The following is a 21192-nucleotide window of genomic DNA, read 5'->3' as shown; positions in this document are numbered from 1 at the left end:
CATCAGTGTATGCATGTCAATCCCAATCGCCCAATTCATCCCACCACCACCACCCATCCCCCCCGTCGCTTGCCCCCCTTGCTGTCCATATGTTTGTTCTCTACATCTGTGTCTCAGTTTCTACCCTGCAAACTGGTTCATCTGTACCATTTTTCTAGGTTCCACAGATATGCATTAATATACGATATTTGTTTTTCTCTTTCTGACTTACTTCACTCTGTATGACAGTGTCTACGTCCATCCACATCCCTACAAATGACCCAATTTCGTTCCTTCTTATGGCTGAGTAATATTCCATTGTATATATGTACCACATCTTCTTTATCCATACGTCTGTCAATGGGCATTTAGGTTGATTCCATGACCTGGCTATTGTAAATAGTGCTGCAATGAACATTGGGGTGCGTGTGTCTTTTTGAATTATGGTTTTCTCTGGGTTTATGCCCAGTAGTGGGATTGCTGGGTCATATGATAGTTCTATTTTTAGTTTTTTAAGGAACATCTATATTGTTCTCCATAGTGGCTGTATCAATTTACATTCCCACCAACAGTGCAAGAGGGTTCCCTTTTCTCCACACCCTCTCCAGCATTTGTTGCTTGTAGATTTTCTGATGATGCCCATTCTAACTGGTGTGAGGTGATACCTCATTGTAGTTTTGATTTGCATTTCTCTAATAATTAGTGATGTTGAGCAGCGTTTCATGTGCTTCTTGGCCATCTGTATGTCTTCTTTGGAGAAATGTCTATTTAGGTCTTCTGCCCATTTTTGGATTGGGTTGTTTGTTTCTTTAATATTGAGCTGCATGAGCTGTTTATATATTTTGAAGATTAATCCTCTGTCCGTTGATTCGTTTGCAAATATTTTCTTCCATTTTGAGGGTTGTCTTTTCATCTTGTTTATGGTTTCCTTTGCTGTGCAAAAGCTTTTAAGTTTCATTAGGTCCCATTTGTTTGTTTTTATTTCCATTTCTCTAGGAGGTGGGTCAAAAAATATCTTGCTGTGATTTATGTCAAAGAGTGTTCTTCTTATGTTTTCCTCTAAGAGTTTTATAGTGTCCAGTCTTACATTTAGGTCTCTAATCCATTTTGAGTTTATTTTTGTGTATGGTGTTAGGGAGTGTTCTAATTTCATTCTCTTACATGTAGATGTCCAGTTTTCCCAGCACCACTTATTGAAGAGACTATCTTTTCTCCATTGTATATCCTTGCCTCCTTTGTCATAGATTAGTTGACCAAAGGTGCGTGGGTTTATCTCTGGGCTTTCTATCTTGTTCCATTGATCTATGTTTCTGTTTTTGTGCCAGTACCATATTGTCTTGATTCCTGTAGCTTTGTAGTATAGTCTGAAGTCAGGGAGTCTGATTCCTCCAGCTCTGTTTTTTTCCCTCAAGACTGCTCTTTGGCTATTCAGGGTCTTCTGTGTCTCCATACAAATTTTAAGATTTTTTGTTCTAGTTCTGTAAAAAATGCCATTGGTAATTTGATAGGGATTGCATTGAATCTGTAGATTGCTTTGGGTAGTATAGTCACTTTCACAATGTTGATTCTTCCAATCCAAGAACATGGGATATCTCTCCATCTCTTTGTCTCATCTTTAATTTCTTTCATCAGTGTCTTATAGTTTTCTGCATACAGGTCTTTTGTCTCCTTAGGTAGATTTATTCCTAGGTATTTTATTCTTTTTTTTGCAATGGTAAATGGGAGTGTTTCCTTAATTTCTCTTTCAGATTTTTCACCATTAGTGTATAGGAATGCAAGAGATTTCTGTGCATTAATTTTGTATCCTGCAACTTTACCAAATTCATTGATTAGCTCTAGTAGTTTTCTGGTGGCATCTTTAGGATTCTCTATGTATAGTATCTTGTCATCTGCAAACAGTGACAGTTTTACTTCTTCTTTTCCAATTTGTATTCCTATTATTTCTTTTTCTTCCCTGATTGCCGTGGCTAGGACTTCCAAAACTATGTTGAATAATAGTGGTGAGAGTGGACATCCTTGTCTTGTTCTTGATCTTACAGGAAATGCTTTCAACTTTTCACCATTGAGAATGATGTTTGCTGTCGGTTTGTCATATATGGCCTTTATTATGTTGAGGTAGGTTCCCTCTATGCCCACTTTCTGGAGAGTTTTTATATAAATGGGTGTTGCTTTTGTCAAAAGCTTTTTCTGCATCTATTGAGATGATCATATGGTTTTTATTCTTCAATTTGTTAATATGGTGTATCACATTGATTGATTTGTGTATATTGAAGAATCCTTGCATCCCTGGGATAAATGCCACTTGATCATGGTGTATGATCCTTTTAATGTGTTGTTGGATTCTGTTTGCTAGTATTTTGTTGAGGATTTTTGCATCTATATTCATCAGTGATATTGGTCTGTAATTTTCTTTTTTTGTAGTATTTTTGTCTGGTTTTGGTATCAGGGTGATGGCCTCATAGAATGAGTTTGGGAGTGTTCCTTCCTCTGTAATTTTTTGGAAGAGTTTGAGAATGATGGGTGTTAGCTCTTCTCTAAATGTTTGATAGAAGTCACCTGGGAAGCAATCTGGTCCTGGACTTTGGTTTGCTGGAAGATTTTAAATCACAGTTTCAATTTCATTACTTGTGATTGGTCTGTTCCTATTTTCTATTTCTTCCTGGTTCTGTCTTGGAAGGTTATACCTTTCTAAGAATTTGTCCATTTCTTACAGGTTGTCTGTTTTATTGGCATAGAGTTGCTTGTAGTAGTCTCTTAGGACGCTTTGTATTTCTGCAGTGTCTGTTGTAACTTCTCCTTTTTCATTTCTAATTTTATTGATTTGAGTCCTCTCCCTCTTTTTCTTGATGAGTCTGGCTAATGGCTTATCAATTTTGTTTATCTTCTCAAAGAACCAGCTTTTAGTTTTATTAATCTTTGCTATTATTTTCTTTGTTTCTATTTCATTTATTTCTGCTCTGATCTTTATGATTTCTTTCATTCTACTAACTTTGGGTTTTGTTTGTTTTTCTTTCTCTAGTTCCTTTAGGTGTAAGGTTAGATGTTTTACTTGAGATTTTTCTTGTTTATTGAGATAGGCTTGTATTGCTATAAGCTTCTCTCTTAGAACTGCTTTTGCTGCATCCCATAGGTTTTGGATCGTCGTGTTTTCATTGTCATTTGCCTGTAGGTGTTTTCTGATTTCCTCTTTGATTTCTTCAGTGATCTCTTGGTTATTTAGTAACGTATTGTTTAGCCTCCATGTGTTTTTGTTTTTCATGTTTTTTTCCCTGTAATTGATTTCTAATCTCATAGCGTTGTGGTCAGAAAAGATGCTTGATATGATTTCAGTTTTCTTAAATTTACTGAGGCTTGATTTGCGACCCAAGATGTGATCTATCCTGGAGAATGTTCCATGTGCACTTGAGAAGAAAGTGTAATCTGCTGTTTTTGGATGGAATGTCCTATAAATATCAATTAAATCTATCTGGTCTATCGTGTCATTTAAAGCTTGTGTTTCCTTATTAATTTTCTGTTTGGATGATCTGTCCATTGGTGTAAGTGAGGTGTTAAAGTCCCTCACTATTATTGTGTTACTGTCGATTTCCTCTTTTTTAGCTGTTAGCAGTTGCCTTATGTATTGAGGTACTCCTGTGTTGGGTGCATATATATGTATAACTGTTATATCTTCCTCTTGGATTGATCCCTTGATCACTATGTAGTGTTTTACCTTGTCTCTTGTAGCATTCTTTATTTTAAAGTCTATTTTATCTGATACGAGTATTGCTACTCCAGCTTTCTTTTGATTTCCATCTGCATGGAATATCTTTTTCCATCCCCTCATTTTCCCTAGGTCTGAAGTGGGTATCTTGTAGACAGCATATATATGGGTCTTGTTTTTGTATCCATTCAGCAAGCCTGTGTCTTTTGGTTGGAGCATTTAATCCATTCATGTTTAAGGTAATTATTTATATGTATGTTTCTATTACCATTTTCTTAATCGTTTTGAGTTTCTTTTTGTAGGTCCTTTTCTTCTCTTGTGTTTCCCACGTAGAGAAGTTCCTTTAGCAGTTGTTGTAGAGCTGGTTTGGTGGTGCTGAATTCTCTTAGCTTTTGCTTGTCTGTAAAGCTTTTGATTTCTCCATCAAATCTAAATGAGATCCTTGCCGGGTAGAGTAATCTTGGTTGTAGGTTCTTCCCTTTCATCACTTTAAGTATATCATGCCACTCCCTTCTGGCTTGTAGAGTTTCTGCTGAGAAATCAGCTGTTAACCTTATGGGAGTTTCCTTGTATGTTATTTGTCGTTTTTCCCTTGCTGCTTTCAATAATTTTTCTTTGTCTTTAATTTGTGCCAATTTGATTACTATGTGTCTCAGCGTGTTTGTCCTTGGGTTTATCCTGTATGGGACTCTCTGTGCTTCCTGGACCTGGGTGGCTATTTCCTTTCCCATGTTAGGGGAGTTTTCAACTATAATCTCTTCAAATATTTTCTCGGGTCCTTTCTCTCTCTCTCTTCTCCTTCTGGGACCACTATAATGCGAATGGTGTTGCGTTTAATGTTGTCCCAGAGGTCTCTTAGGCTGTCTTCATTTCTTTTCATTCTGTTTTCTTTATTCTCTTCTGCAGCAGTGAATTCCACCATTCTGTCTTCCAGGTCACGTATCCGTTCTTCTGCCTCAGTTATTCTGCTATTGATTCCTTCTAGTGTATTTTTCATTTCAATTATTGTATTCTTCATCTCTGTTTGTTTGTTCTTTAATTCTTCTAGGTCTTTGTTAAACACTTCTTGCATATTCTTGATCTTTGCCTCCATTGTTTTTCCAAGGTCCTGAATCATCTTCACTATCATTATTCTGAATTCTTTTTCTGGAAGGTTGCCTGTCTCCACTTCATTTAGTTGTTTTTCTGGGGTTTTATCTTGTTCCTTCATCTGGTACATAGCCTTCTGCCTTTTCATCTTGTCTGTCTATGAGTGTGGTTTTTGTTCCACAGGCTGCAGGATTGTAGTTCTTCTTGCTTCTGCTGTCTGCCCTCTGGTGGATGAGGCTATCCAAGAGGCTTGTGCAAGTTTCCTGATGGGAGGGACTCATAGCATCTTTATTGGAGTATACTTGCTTTACAATGGTGTGTTATTTTCTGCTTTATAACAAAGTGAATCAGTTTTACATGTACATATATCCCCATATCTCTTCCTTCTTGTCATTGACCTTTAATTGAAGCACCTAATTATCTTTCAAATGCTAAAGGCAAGAAAATGTTGATGGATTGGTATCTGAAACCTTGAAAACCTAGTAAAAACAGATGCTGGAGTTATGATGGTCACTATCAACTTTATATATAAAGTATTTATAAAGTATCCTATTATTAATATGAATGTCTTAATAAACATTTAAATGTCACAATTCCGTTTTAAATTTTATGCCTGTTTTTGTTTTGTTTCCTTTTTTTCTTGTCAATAGTTAAAGCTGGACAGCTTAATGCCAGGTTAATGATCAAGTTTGTTCTCAGAGTTAGTATTTATAACTAATTATCTAAGTACAGGAGTGGTGAGGTCTAGAGCCTGAATAATTTAAATGGTCGAAGCTTAGAGAACATCCATAGACAAAATGACATTTAATGGAAAATCTCAACAATAGGGCATATCTTAATATAAAACAATTGAATTATTTGTTAAAGGATAATACGTCTATTTGTAATTTCAAAAATTATCCATTGTCATTACAGAGAAAGCAGGCAGTTTTAGCACACAATACAAACTTTTACAGCCTTGAAAAAAGAAAACATAAAATTGGAGAAAAGGTTTTGAGTATTTACAAAATGTGAATAATATTTTGCTTAAAAAAGTCATGGAAATAAAAATTGTGTTACAACGGTGCAGAACTATATCGAAACAAAGCACAGCAGTTCCCTCAAGTTACACGGGGTGAGTTAAAAAAAAAGACTTGGTGTTTCTGTAACACAGAGAGATGCAAAAACCAGGGTGTTGCACTAAACACACACAGTCCCAACTCACTTGTTTGAATTTTTGGGGAAAGAATAAAAATGCATCAGTAAAGTCACAGAATCATAGAATTTTGGAGCCATAATGAACTTCAAATGACATCTGATCCATTGGCCCTCCTGATTCTTGAATCCTTCTCATAACTTCCCAGCCTATTGCCCATTTAAACTTTGTCCACATGTCTCTTATGGTGGAAGAGAATAGTTGAATAGTGCTAAAGAGAAAGTTTAAAGTCTCTGTCAAAAAATGATCATATCTATTTTTATCAGGTCGTTATATACTGTGATATCCTAGCTGCATAGCAAAGAATCCACTACCTGCTCACGTACACAAAAAATGATCCTTAGATGTTTGAGCACAAGAAAACAGATCATTGCATATGGGTGACGAACACCTGGTACCATAAAGCATTTTGGAAGGATGTACCAGAGGATCTCAAAAGGTACTTTGAGGTCTTATGAATTTATGAGACATATTCTTGGATTTTATTTTTTATATCAACCGTTAGTTAATAAAATCACTGCTTTCAATGTGGAGTCATAGCTTTTAACCAATCCTATCTTATTGGAGAGTTGGATAAAGAATACAATCTCATGAAACACCTGAAAGCAAAGCAAGGAGAAGAAAAATAGTTTGAGACCTCAGTTATATTCCTCTGCCTTTTAATATGTATTGCCAAATTTCCTGCAAAATATCTTACTATATCTATTTTGATTCTATGTGAATATTAATTTTCTCAATGTTGTGATTTTATTTTTTAAAATCTGGCAATTTAAACTCATGCCTAGTAAAAGAATCACCCTATCTTAATATGTCTAAAGACATGAAAGCATTGTATTATTTCCTAAGGAATAATGGGACCCCCAATTTTTAAAGCCATTTTACTTAACACAATATGTTACTGTTATTCAGACTGCATTAATTCCAGTGTCAAAATGTATTGTTATAATTCTCAATGTCTTTATGACTTTCTAAACTGTGTAGTTGATCAATTTATGACAAATCTTTTCAGAAATCTTATGATGAACAAAACTCATGTGAATCCTCAAGACCTAAAGAAAGTAACACTGGATTGCTCTGAAATGGCAAACTCCTCAAATTATTTATTACAAATAACTCGCCATCGCAGACAGGTGAGATTAATAATTAGTGACATTCGTGCACTTTCAAAACCCATACTGTTATATATGTTTACACACCGGTCCATATGGGCTATTATGGAAAATAATTTTTTCCTAAATTTGCAAATTATTTAAAGAATAAAATTGCCTTTAAGTAAAGTTTTATCCATTCACACATATGTATGGAATGTTTTACTATGACCAGATGCTATTTTCATTAATTGGCCTTATTGTGGTATAATTTCACTGAAATGAACTCTTCACTAAAATGAACTCAATAAGTGTATACTCAATGAGTTTTAACAAATGTATATACCTGTGTAACCAATACTATGATCAGGATATAAACATTTCATCACTCTAAAATGTTCCTTATCCCCACTTCCTCAAATCGGCAGCCTTTGATCTTTCTACCATACATCAGTCTTGCCTATACTAGAATTTTATATAAGTGGAATTGTTCAGTACGTACTGTTTTATATCTGGCTTTTTCATTTTTACTCAGCATAATGTTTTTGAGAATCACCCATATTTTCGTATTTCAGTAGTGCATTCCTTACTGTTGCTGAGTACTCCTACTGTATGGATGGGCCAGAATTTGTTTCCCTATTTACCTGTCGTTAGACTGTTTTGCCTGTTTCCAGTTTTAGGTTATTATGAACAAAGTGTTATGAATATTTATGAATATATCTTTATATGGACATATATTTTTATTTCTCTTGGGTAAATACATACAAGTAGAATTGCTAACTTGTGTTTAACTTCCAAATGCTGTTTTAAGCTCCAAAAATGCAGTCGTGGTGAAAAAAAATAGTCAAGATTTAATTCTCTCATCAAACTTATGTGCAGACTTAATTGGATTTACATAAAAATCATACAGCTTTGATATTTTAAAATTGAATTGAAATACAAGGTACATTAATTTTCTATTGCTTTATAACAAGTTACCACAAACTCAATTGATTAAAACAACATAGAATATCTCAGTTTCTGTGACTCATGAGTCTAGATACAACTTAGCTTGGTCATCTGCTCAGGATCCCACAAAGTTGTAATCAAGATGTTGGTCAGGCTGCGTTTCTTTCTGGAGCTTGGAGTCCTCTTCTAAGTTCATGTGACTGTTGGCAGAAATTAGTTCCTTGTGGTGTTAGGACTGAAGCCCCCATTTTCTTGCTGGCTGTTAGCCAGGAACTGAGCTCAACTATTAGAGGCTGCTTGCAGTTCCTTGCCATGTGGCCCTCTCTCAGACCTCTCATAATAAAAATAAATCCAAATATATTAGTAATGAAAATACTTGTATATAGACTAAAATGGTTATGGTCATTCCCACTGCATTTGAGAGAAGAGCAAAACTTGTGTGACTTTATATTACTGGTGGCATTGTTAAATGCGACACACTTTGGTAGAAGGAAATTTGGAAAATTGACAAAGCAATTTGACAACCACTCTGATAGTTTTTTAATAGAAAAATCAGAGAAAGCCATGATTGCAATGCATTATTTAAAATTCTAGAAAGGTGGGGAGGGAGGAAGTGAGGGAAGGAGGGAGGGAGGGAGAAGAGAAAAGAAGAAAGAAAGAAAGGCAAACAATTTAATGCTCAGAAATACAGGGGGATGTTAACGTAAATTATGATATGGTCATTTGCTAGAATACTTTGCAAGCATTTGATACCTAAGAGACTACGTAGCACTATGGCAAAAATTACAATCAAATAACAGAACGGTTTTATGAACACTATGATTACAATATATACAATATATGCATAGGAAAAAAATTTAAAACTATGTAAATGATTGTTTGGAGCCATGTAAATATGGGTGACTTTATAGTATTCCTTCCAAACTGTCTACAATGTAATTTAAATTTAAATTTAAAGGGTTTCTTATTTCATAAATTGCCTCAGTGTAGTATACCTCAGAATCTTTCTGAAGATACATATCATAAATTAGATGGTCTCTGTGTTTTTAGATTTGCTCAGGTATACATTTCACAAGTGGCCATCTAAAAATATCACAACTACATTTTAGGCTAACTTATAAACCTTTGCTCCCACACTGCATTTTCTTTTGTTCCTATCATGGAGAGGCTAAAGTATACAAAAGTCAGATCTGCCATTTCCACCAAATCTTCTGGAATAAACTCTTAATATTGCTTCATCTATTGTTATGATCTTGGGCAGAATACTTCGCTTTCTCTCTCTCTCTCTCTCTCTCTCTCTCTCTCTCTCTCTGTGTGTTTAATTAAATATGGGTAGAGGGTTGGCTATATGACCTCTGATCTCTTGGCTCTAATTAACTATAATTCCATCTCACTTGTCCCTTTCATTTTAGAATAGAGGCAAACAGAATGACAGCCAGTATAAATGCTGAATTATTCTATTTCAACCCTAATTTATAAGGTTGGCAGAATCCTAGCAAGGATAACAGAGCTGAAAGAAACTTTAGACACGGTATAGCCCACCCTTCTCTCAAGGGAACTAAGCTCTAGTGCTCAAATTTTACTTAGAAAGTTAATAATAAAACTGAGAGTAAAATTAAGATTCTGGACCCTCTGTCCAGGAAATAAAATAATATCTACAAGGTGATTAGCAGAGTGGCTGGCTCATAGCCATGGTAATAATGTGTTTTTTTCCTGCTATACTACGCACAGTAGCTATTCTGCTATGTATTCAGACAGGAAATAGTGATTAAATGTTTTCAAATAGCTTTCTAAAGAAAAACATTAGAATTTCAAGGATGGGAACAGTATCACTATTTATTTGCAAATAATTTCATGTTTTCCAGATAGTTAATTCAAAAAGCATTTATTAAGTTTCTGCCATGTATAACCCCCCTGCTATGCACTCTAAGCTGATAGAGATGAATGAAAATATGGACTCTGTCTTCAGAAAGGTAATAATAATGGAAAACATTTTTTGCACATTTGCCGCATGAGAAGGTGCCCTGTCAAAGGGTTTGTGTGCATACATATCATTCAGTTCTCACAGCATTGCTCTGAGTTATGTCTTATTAGCATTGCTTTTTTTTCCAAGTGAGAAAATAGAGATTTGGGGCGGTTGTGCAGCCTCACAGCTAGTTAGTGGAAAAGTCGGGATTCAAAGGAGTCTAGGCGTAGAAATGCTACATATTAATATTAATATTTAATATATAAAATAATGCCTTTCTGAATCTAATTTGCCATTAGTTATCATTTTAAGACCTGGCAGGAACCTTGTCTTTCCTCATCTTCAATCTGTCCACATGTCATAAAAGTATTTGAGACAACTGCGTATGAGAATTATACTGAAAAAGAATATTTCTAATAGGTAGAAGGAAATAAAGAACATTGAATACAAAAGCAACAGGAAATAAAAAGATAGGGAGGAGAAAAAGCAAGAAAATAAATGAAAGTTTGGGGAAAGAATCAGATTTGGGGGTTTCGTTTTTTTGTAATTTGGGGCACTGCAAACTAATGCCCAGTAGGTGGTGCTAGAGTATATATATTCTAACATCCAGAAAGGCTGGCTGGGTCCCTTGCCTCCCACGTACAAAATGAAAACAAAACAGAAAAGCACACAACCAATCAAACATTGGGAATTGAGACTTGACTATTTGTTAGTGACGCCAACTTTAAATAAAATTATATTTTCAGTCATATAATGAAACAGGAGACTATTTGAAATGTGGTGCTGTCACGAAGAAGTGCTGGCACACCAACACACATGGCCATCCTTTATTCAGCACTTTTCCTGTGAGGTTTCCTTCTGGTTTTCACAGATGTCTTCCATGGCCCCTTCATAAGTACAAAGTCACTGGAACTTTAGAGATTTCCAGTTCCACACAGTAAATATGATGTAAAAGGACATTTACAGATGCTTACTTCCCTGACCTATTTCTCACACTGAAATAGTGAGTGAGAAGAGTAAAATGTCAATATAATACAATTTTAGTTAAGAACACACTGACAGGTAAAAAAACAATCACAAAAATCCAACTTTTAAATTTCTCAATCAATTAACACATCCCCAAGAAACTAAAGCTAACAATCATTCATTCCTGGCTCAGGTCAACCTCCTACAAACACATGTTCATTGAAGTGTCATCTGTCTGTGAGCCCTTATGCTCCAAGATAGCTTTCTAGTATGTTGAGGAATGATTACTCCTCATTTTCAGTGCAACAATATCTTTAATTTAATTATAAATGAATATTTGACAAGCCTTTTATAAAAAGGAAACATATCTCCATTGGTCTCTTACCAAAAGCAACATTCATCTATTATTCCTGGCAAAGTCTTTCCACCTCAGTCTCATCTGCCCATGGGCAGTCAAGAGATGATTCCATTTCTTTAATGTCCTGAAGGGTACAGCTAGTGTAAAGGGTTTAGATAAATTGCAAGAGAATATAATGCATTCGCATATGTAGAATGACATAACTTTTAAATAAATGAGTGGTGACATTTGTAATTTAAGTTTCCTTCCTCATTCTGGTTTCAGATCTCAGGAATAAAAAAATGGTGAGTGTAATCAGATTATAAAGGCTAGGCCACTGATGGAGGTTTAGGGCACTCCTTCAAACCCTCACAAATTGAACGGCATGTTAGTGATGGACCTTGACTTCTTTTATCAGGTATTTCAGGTTATGAGGGGAGGGTACTCCCGCAAAAGTTGTGAGACAGTATAATTGATTGAGATAGTAACTTGTGCTTTTTCCTTGATGCACTTTTTCCCACTCCCATCCACTCAAAGAAGGTAGTCAGTCCTTTCATGCTTTCTTGGCGTATAGGAGGTTTTGCTGTAGGAATCAAAGGATAATTGTCTTCCTAGTACTTGAAAGGATTATGCCCAGGAAGGGAAAGGGAGACAGGTCTCTCCTGGAAAAGAGGAGGAAGAAGAGGATGTGTCCTCCAGAAGTTGAGGATGCAAAGGGAGATCTGGAAGTTCTCAGCTGGAATCTGCAGCTGGCTTCCTCCCAGTATCCCAGGAAGTGAGAAGAGTTTTTGGTTAGGTGGGAATGGGATGGCTGCGTGGTATGCTTGAGAGGCTGGAGTCTGGGCTCAGGTTCACGGCCTCTGCAAAACTTGCTGGGCTTCCAGACGGGACAGAAACACAAGGCTCTCAGATTTCAGTAGCCTATATGAGCTAAGACAAGGCATCTAGAGGTAACCAAATGGGCACGAGACCAAAGGACTTCCCCCAAATGCTTTGTTTTTCAACAGATGGATGTGAGTGAGAGAGCACCTACGTAGGTTCAAATTGAATTATTCTGGGAGTGGAGCTCAGAGAAAGGTCCAAGTTTATTTTAAAATACATGCTCTTTCTGAGATTTTGGACTAAGACATTTACAATTTAGTTCAAATTTAGTTTCTCATCCTGAGAATTTTTTTTTCCCTAGGAAATATCATTTTAACTAACTGTCCATCTCAGCCAAGGAAAATAGTGTTGGTTTCAAAGGAAATAAAAAATGTGAGGAGAGAGGAGGAAATTACTTGAGAACGACTTTTTTGTTTTTTAATGTTTCTGCCTGGGTAAATACATTAACTGGAGGATCAAATGACAAAATAAAAACTCAAGTAAATATCATTATTATGTAAGAAATCAATTCTTGTGATATGGGGATCAGAAGGGTGGAAATCTGTAGATTTTAATAGCCTGCATGTGTACACTGCAACAGAAGAATCGTGTTTGGGCTTTCATAATGTGAATCAAGAGACACCCTCATGGCTGAGTTATCTAATGAAATAGAGAAGTTATCGTTGGCAACATTAGGGTACAAGGAGGTGACAGACATGAAACTAGACAAGAGTTCATTCCGTTCTCTTTAAACCTGCCTTTTTCGAGTTCCTCAAACAAACAAGGTGTGTGCTAGCTTGTGGTTAGAATTCTCAGGGATAATTTTTCTTCTTTTATCCTACCTCAACTAGAGCTAAGACCAAAGAAGGCAAATACTTTCACCATTTCCATGTAATGGAAAGCAGCTTTTTCCCTTGAGATTTTGCCCTTTGAAGAATCCCAGCTTATGCCAGGGGTCCTACCTCCTCCTCAGCTCTGGTCCCAAGCTTCGTTTCCTGTCCCAAGGGCACATCTAGTACTCACTCATCGCCTCTTCATGGCTTTCTTTTCATTTCAGGTCTCTGCTTTCCCACCAAGCTTTAAAAAAGTGATAAATTGTATTGAAATTTTTCAATGTGCTTTACCAAAAAAGATTTTTCTGAATATCAAATCAGCTATCTTGACCCCGTTTTCTATTAAATACATTTGAGTCAATTTTTTGCCCACATCACTACACCAAAAGGTAAAAATCATGATTTTAATATAGATGAAAAATGAACGTGTGTTAAAGAAATTCTTTTATTCTTATGAATAGAACCAGGCCCATGCTATAACCGGTTCAAAGGAAAACTCAAAATAGTACAAATTCATATGGACTGAAGGAATATTGAAATGAATTGAAAATGGAGACAAAACTGTGGTTTTTCCAAGCCAATCCAGTCACTACTAAACTGGATAGAAAATGTTCATTAAATACTATCAGGCAAGTCAGAATTTACTATCAGTTACCCACATTTACAAAGAGTTGCAAAATAGCTCAAAGGCAATGAACTGGGCTGCAATCTGATAACCTAGAAGGGTTGTCATACAAAGCATAGTTTCTATTGAAACACAAAATTTTTATCTACACTGATCTTGTCAAGGTCATTAATGACCTCTACGCTGAAAAATTTAACATCATTTCTCAGTAATTATTTTGCTCTAGCTCTTAACAGCTTTTGACATAACTACTGACTCCTTCCTTTTTGAAAAAAATGTTTTTGCTGTCCCCTTTGTCTGTTCCTCTGGATTATTTTCATAAACTCTTCTCCATCTGTACTCCTTGCCTAGGTGATTTCATCCAGTTCTCGGGGTTTAAATACCAACTATATACTTAAAATTCCTAATATTATATCTTCAATCTTAACTTCTTCTGGGAAGTCCGGACACACTTTTTAAAAATTCACATTTACTGTCACGTTGCCATCTTAAAACTGTGTTATACAAAATTCTACTTCAATTTCTTTCAATCTATCTTTTTTTAACACATACACACACACACACACACACGCGCGCACACACACACACACACTGATCCTCATGCAGTTCTAGTTACTCAAGCCAAGTGCATAGAGTCATCCTGGATATCTTCCATTTGTCTCTCCAGGTTCATTCTCCACCCTTCCACACCCTGATTCATGACACTGAAAGCTGACCTGTAGGAGCTAAATCAAGGTTCTCCCTTGTCCTTTGTTTTGCAGTTGGTTTTAGTCAATGGGAACCTTTGCTCCTGTGGAGGGAGGGAAGGAAGTGAGGTCAAAGTACTGATTCCTTCATCTATAGCCTCATGGGGCAGTTTTGAGCTGGGTGTTTTCCTTAAGGCAAGTCTGTTAAAATTCCACTTAACACAGGTTTTTATATTCATTCTTCAGGGCATTGCACTATTCCTTGTGTTCTTCTATACCCTGTTCACATCTTTCTAAATAATTCCTTTATTAAACACATCGCTAGTTATCTTAATTAAATGTGCCATATCTTTTCTGATAGAACATTGATACAAGCCCTCTGTTTCACATCCAGCAAATTCTCTTCATCTATTTTCAAAATGTATCAAGTTTGACCATGTCTCACTTAGCGTTCCCTGTCCAAGCACCGTCATCTATCTTCTGTGTTACTGTAAAAGCCGCTTCACTGAAAGCCCAGAAGAGGGTGCTATAGAAAACGTGTAACTTTTCTATGTAAGAAAAGTTATAAGAAAATGTATAATTTTGAAACATAAAATTTATTTTTTCTACACTAATCTTGTCAAGGTCATTAATGACCTCCACAGTGAAAAATTTAATGTCATTTCTTAGCAACCATCTTGCAGGTGTGTAGTAGCTCTTTACACTTGCCGTTCTACAGTCTATTCTCATACACAAACAGAGCAATCTTCTAGAACAAATATCATATCCCTTATGATCAAGCCCCCCTCCACGTGTTTTCTGTATCTCCTGGATCCTCACTCTACTCCAGCCGTTTAGGTGTTCTTGCTACTTTTTAAATATGCTTAGCATACTCGTGTCTCAGAGTCTCTTAACTTGTCCGAAATGTGCTTTGCTTAGATATCCATTTAGTACTTATTCACTACAACTCTCTGCATAAAGGTCACCTTATCAAAGGGAACTTTCTACACTATCATATGAAAGGGCATCCTCACCCCTCTCCACCTGCATTCTCTATCCTTACTCTACTTCACATTAATTCATAGTACTTACCACCACTTGACATAATTTATATTTTGCTCATAGGTTTATTTGCTCTGTCCTTTTTGGAATCTAAGTTCCATGAGAGCAAGATCTTTGTTTTCCGGTGATGTTTATGCTGTGTCTAGAAAAGTGCCTGGATTATAGTCACACCCACTTAAACATATGTGGAGTGAAATGAAAGAATGAATAAGTGAATTATCAACTGATACAAAAATTACGTTTTGAAATCCTGAGTGATAAGTGGTCATTCCAAATCCTATTTGAGCCTCAACTATTTTTCAACAGGAAGCAAAGGAGTTCCCTAAATATAATCTCAGACCTGATCAAATATTTGAAAGCTGTTGATTGGCCTCAGTATGACTGTAAAGCTGAAACACAAACAAAATCAGAGTTGTGCAACGGGTTGTAAGGAAGCCAATAATGAAGAAACCAGCTTGCTGGATAAACAGGTGGGCACAAAAGAAACTTCAGAACATCATAGTGGGTTCAAGCTCTATTTTCTTCGAGTAAAAGAACATAATTATGCTACTTACAATTAACGTTTGTTTTTTAATTAATAAAAATGCCTCGAATAAAATAATGACTGTCAAACGAAGTTCTAAACTCTCCATTAGAAGGAAATATTAATGTATCAAATTTATATTGTACAGGCAATAGAAGATAAGTGTCCTTCATCATCCTTTCACACAACTGATTTGCTTTATTTTTACAGTTTTGCGTTTGTAACCCCCCATACTTTTTGTTGTATCAGTATCTCTTAAAACTGGGCTCTAATGAAGCAATCTCAGTTTCATTCTACACATCTTTGCTAACATTTCAACATTGAACACTTAAGTTCAGCTCTACTACCATTAAATTATTTTTTTTCCATGACAGTAGTAGAGTGTAACTTGGCAGTTTTCTGAAGATTTCCAGCAACAAAATCATCTGGAAGAGTCAAGTTCAAACGTCTATACATACCTTATTGGATAAGCAAAGAAAAATAAGACCTACTTAAACTTGCTTAAATCAAATGGAAATAGGGGAAGCTTATTGGCTTGAGTAATTGAAAAGGACAAACGATAATGGTTTCAGATACGGCTTCTTCCAGAAATTCAAATAATAGCTCTAGTACCTGCTATGTCTCCACCTCTAGATTCTATTTTCCTTCATGTTGAGTTGTTTCCCAGGTTCCTCATGACAAGATGTTTTTCATTTTGAGTATCTCCTTCTAGCAGCTCCTGAAAAAGTCCCAAGATTAACTCTGACTGGACACTTTATGAGACTCAATAACTTTTTCTCAGTCCTAACAATAATGTTTGAAACTAAAGTGAAAAATAATATACATGTATAATATGGACAAAACAATAAAATTCTTAGACCTAAGTATAGCAAGAATAGTTTAAGACATAAAAATTAAAATTTGAAATGCAAATGAAGGACATAAAACAACCAGAATAAGAACTGTCATAGAAATGTTGGTACTTCTAAAATTAAGACAAATTTTGCACAACTCAAAATATAATCTCAATGAGCTTTTCGATGGAACTATATAAAATAATTCTGGAATGTGTAATGCAAAAATAAATCTCTAAAAGTAGCCAAGAAATTTATGAATACTGAATAAGAACAATTAAGTCAAAGTGAGAGAATTTCAGTTACTAAGATAACTATAAAGTCACTGTAATCAAAAGCGTATAATATTGGCACATAAATATATAAATATATTAGTCAGATATGGTCGAGCATCCACAGAAGGATAAGTATATATGTGGTTTTTATCTAACTTAGTGAGAAAGAGTGGCTAATTTAATAAATGCTGCTGATATGATTGATAATCCAGAAGGAAACAGAACTGGATAACTACCATTTTTTGTTTTTTGTTTTTTAAAAAAATTTATTTATTTATTTATTTATTTCTGGCTGTGTTGGGTCTTCGTTTCTGTGTGAGGGCTTTCTCCAGTTGTGGCGAGCGGGGGCCACTCTTCATCGCGGTGCGCGGGCCTCTCACTATCGTGGCCTCTCTTGTTGCGGAGCACAGGCTCCAGACGCACAGGCTCAGTAGTTGTGGCTCACGGGCCTAGTTGCTCCGCGGCATGTGGGATTTTCCCAGACCAGGGCTCGAACCCGTGTGCCCTGCATTGGCAGGCAGATTCTCAACCACTGCGCCACCAGGGAAGCTCCCCCCCTTTTTTTTTTTAAAGAAAAATATTGGAAGGAATGGTAGGAGGCTATTTGTATGAATTTGGGGTGGAGAAGGCTTTCCTAAGTATGATAGGAATTTCAAAAACCATAAAGAAAAAACTAGATATATTTGGCTATTTAAAATCACTTATGGGGGCTTCCCTGGTGGCGCAGTGGTTGAGAATCTGCCTGCCAATGCAGGGGACACGGGTTCGAGCCCTGGTCTGGGAAGATCCCACATGCCGCGGAGCGACTAAGCCCGTGAGCCACAACTGCTGAGCCTGCGCGTCTGGAGTCTGTGCTCTGCAATGGGAGGGGCCGCGATAGTGAGAGGCCCGCGCACCGCGATGAAGAGTGGCCCCCACTTGCCGCAACTGGAAAAGGCCCTCGCACAGAAATGAAGACCCAACACAGCCATAAATAAAAAAAAAATAAAAATAAAAATAAATTAATTAATTAATTAAAAAAATAAATAAATAAAAAATAAAATCACTTATGTTTTCATGGCAAAAGTTACCATAAACAAAATGAAGAGGAAATTGAAAGCTAGGTCTGTAAATTAAGTATGGAAAAGGTTCTATTTTTCTTAGAAACTAGTTACTGAAGGATCATTGCATATAAAATCCATGTGGAATTCATAAGATCACCTAACTGTACATACAACAGAAAGAAATTTCAAACTTTCTCAAATTATTGACAGAATTTCACAGTCAAAACTTAAGTTTTATTGCCCAGAAATACCTTTCTAATCAAGGGAGACTTGTAGAAAAATATGAAAAATTACTCCAAGTCTTTATTTTAAAATAAGTAAATAATAGGCAGAATGGCATTAGTTGGATAATAGAGTGAAACAGAGCAAAACAAACACAAGGGCAATGGAAAACAATACGATCTCAAAATGTTCTCTTCTGGATTTTCTTTTCTTGTCAGAGAGACAAAATTTGGAAGGGTCAACAGACTTACACTTCTGACCAAAAAGGAATTCTAGGAATGTGAGTTGATAGAACGTCCTGTTTTTTTAGTACCGACTCTTTCAGCGAAAAGTAGAATTCTGAAAAATATAAAAGGCATATGCTACAAAATAAACAGAAATAAATAACCACTTCTAGATTACCCTGAAATTATAAACTAAACATAGCCATTATAATAACTGAGATACATTTTAAAGGCAGAAATTGTTTTGATTAATGGGGGAAATCCTGTAAAATCTCTTCCCAAAGAAATTGGAAAAAAGTCTTGGCAAAAACTGCTTTCTCAGGAGGCCCTGGTAACCGTGAGCTAAGATCATTTGTGTTTGGGGGAGGGGGGCGGTGGCAGGGGGTTGGATGATCATTCACTTTTGAAGGACTTCAGTGGATGAATGCACTCAATCTGTCCTAGATTCATTTCATTAAGAGAGAATGAACTAGCTAACATTGCCAAAATCAAGTTCACGTAAGGTAACAGGCCAGGGATTTATCTGACCATCTGTCTCTTTAATAAGGGTATGTTTGCCATCACTGTGGCTAAAACAAAAATACAGAAAATAAGACAGAAAATATCAACTGTTGAAAAGGATGTGGAACAACCAGAGAACTTTTTCAGCTTGCTGGTGGGAGTATAGATTGGTACAACCATGCTGAAAAATTAGTTGGAATTTCTCAATTAAACAAACAAATGCTTTATGACTCAGCAATTCCAGTCCTATATTTATACGGGTCAACAAAAAAGTTTACATGTATTCACCAAAAACTGTGCACGGGAATGTTCATAGCAGCACTCTTCATAGCGATCCATAATAGAAATTACCCAAGTGGCTTCTATCAATAAAATACATTCATAAATTGTGGTATAGTCACCTAATGGAACAATCTATAGCAATGAACAATGAGAATGAATGAAATACAACTACACACAACTTGATTAATCTTTCAAATAGAACATGGATGAATCTTGCCAGTACAATGTGGTACAAAAGAAGTCAAGCACAAAAGGGCACATTTGTTTCATTCCCTTAATGTACAGGTCAAAAACAGACAAACCGAACTAGGGCATTGGAAGTCAGGATAAGGGTTATCCTTGAGGCACAGAGATTGGAGGCTAAGGAGGAATGAAAGGCTGGGGGGCTGTGGAATGCTGGTGGTGTTCAGTTTGTAAAAATCCACCAAGCTTTAAACTTACATTTTGTGCACTTTTCTGTATGGATATCTTAATAAAAATTTCCTCATCAAACTTGCATTTGTTGTATAGAGCAAGAATCAGTGGGGAGGAGAAGTGAGTAACTTAACTTTCTTTAAATGGGGGAAATTGTGTTTAAAAATCTTAACTAAAAAGCAAAGAGCAGCTTTCCATATATAGAGTAATTGCGTTCGAATCTATCTTGCCCAATGGTCTGGGGAAAACACCACCTTTGATTCTTATTTCAAAACCCAAAGCTATTATTGCTCCTGCTCCAAAGAACAGTTTTCACATACTTGGCTTCATTTCCCAATTTTCTGAAATATGTAGAGTAAGAATATTGTTAACCAAAGAGATACCATCTTGTAAATCACTTCACTGCCCACAGCAATTTTAACTTTGGAAAGCCTTTTCACACAATACTATTCCCTGGCCCACAGAGTCCCAATGAGGCGCATTGTGAATAAATACTTGAATGGGAGTGATTCCTCTGAATACATGTTGAAGGCCTTTATGTTCCAGACACTAAGCTAAGCAAGCACTGCTAAGATGGTAGGTGAAGTTCTGCCCTCCAGCTGTGTTAAACTCTCTTCCCAAGGTGCTGAATTTCTAAACTGCTCTGTTCTCACCTACTGTGAGATGGTAAAACCTGTTGGCAATTCTAAATAGAGAGATGAAAGTCAAAATGCCAGGCAGAATAGTGAGAAGCATGGTGAAACCCAGTGAGGACCACTGAGTATGGAATGCTAGGAAATAGTATAAAATAGGCCAAGCTGGCACAAAGGAATCAAAGAATGAAGACTCCTTAGAAGAGTGACCAGCTGTGCAAAGACGTAAGTTGGCAGGACCATACGAAGCTCCTTGATCAACAAAGGGCATTCACCCTGTCAAGGACTCTTCACAAAAAGAGAAAGTTGCAAAGAAATTTTCAAACACACATCCCCATTGAATGCATGAAGAGGGAACGAGAAAGCTTGAATTTTTATGACCAGTCTTAGAAAGAACAATTAAAATATGTATATTTAACTATATCATTGTATATATATATACACACCTATATGCTATCTATGCACATACACACGCACACACACACTTATCATCATTCACCTCTATCTTAAAGAGCTTCTGAAGTTAGAGATCATATTTTAGTCATCTTTTATTATGCCTGGCATCTAAAGAGCCTGGCTTAAAGTAGGCACCTAAAGACACACACATTAACAACTAAATAAAGTTAGTTTATTTAGTTATGTAGGTGTGTAGAGCTTCTTAATTGATCAATGAATGATCCCAGACTTTTGAGGTTTTATACTAACAATGTGTGTCTCTTTCTTTATTCTCAGTTGCCAGCTTTTATTTCAATTTAATTAATGCAAAACTTCTATAACCTGGTGTTTTAATTCACAGTTCATGCATCTAGTCTGAAGATTCATCCCCCTCTCTAGACCAAACCCATGAATTTTGTGATAGGTACTTGCTACCCTGAAACCTTTCTTCACCCTTATGTGAATTCACAGAAGTAGAGGAAATTTATAATCTC

At 36.1% G+C, this 21192-nt stretch overlaps 1 protein-coding gene across 1 annotated transcript in view; it reads right to left on the bottom strand.

Annotated features, from left to right (window-relative positions):
* Positions 1–21192, bottom strand: part of LOC309633118 (cytochrome P450 1A1-like) — a 52153-nt gene that overhangs the window by 13266 nt on the left and 17695 nt on the right. The window contains 3 exon segments of the mRNA XM_082401538.1: positions 13092–13206; positions 14304–16555; positions 18462–18549. Of these exon segments, the coding sequence (XP_082257664.1) occupies positions 16546–16555; positions 18462–18549 (98 nt within the window). The 3' untranslated portion in view covers positions 13092–13206; positions 14304–16545.

This window comes from Balaenoptera borealis (genome assembly GCF_965194805.1).
Source record: "Balaenoptera borealis genome assembly, chromosome: 8".
NCBI classification, from domain to species: Eukaryota; Metazoa; Chordata; class Mammalia; order Artiodactyla; family Balaenopteridae; genus Balaenoptera; species Balaenoptera borealis.
This window is presented reverse-complemented; position numbering and strand designations above follow the sequence as displayed.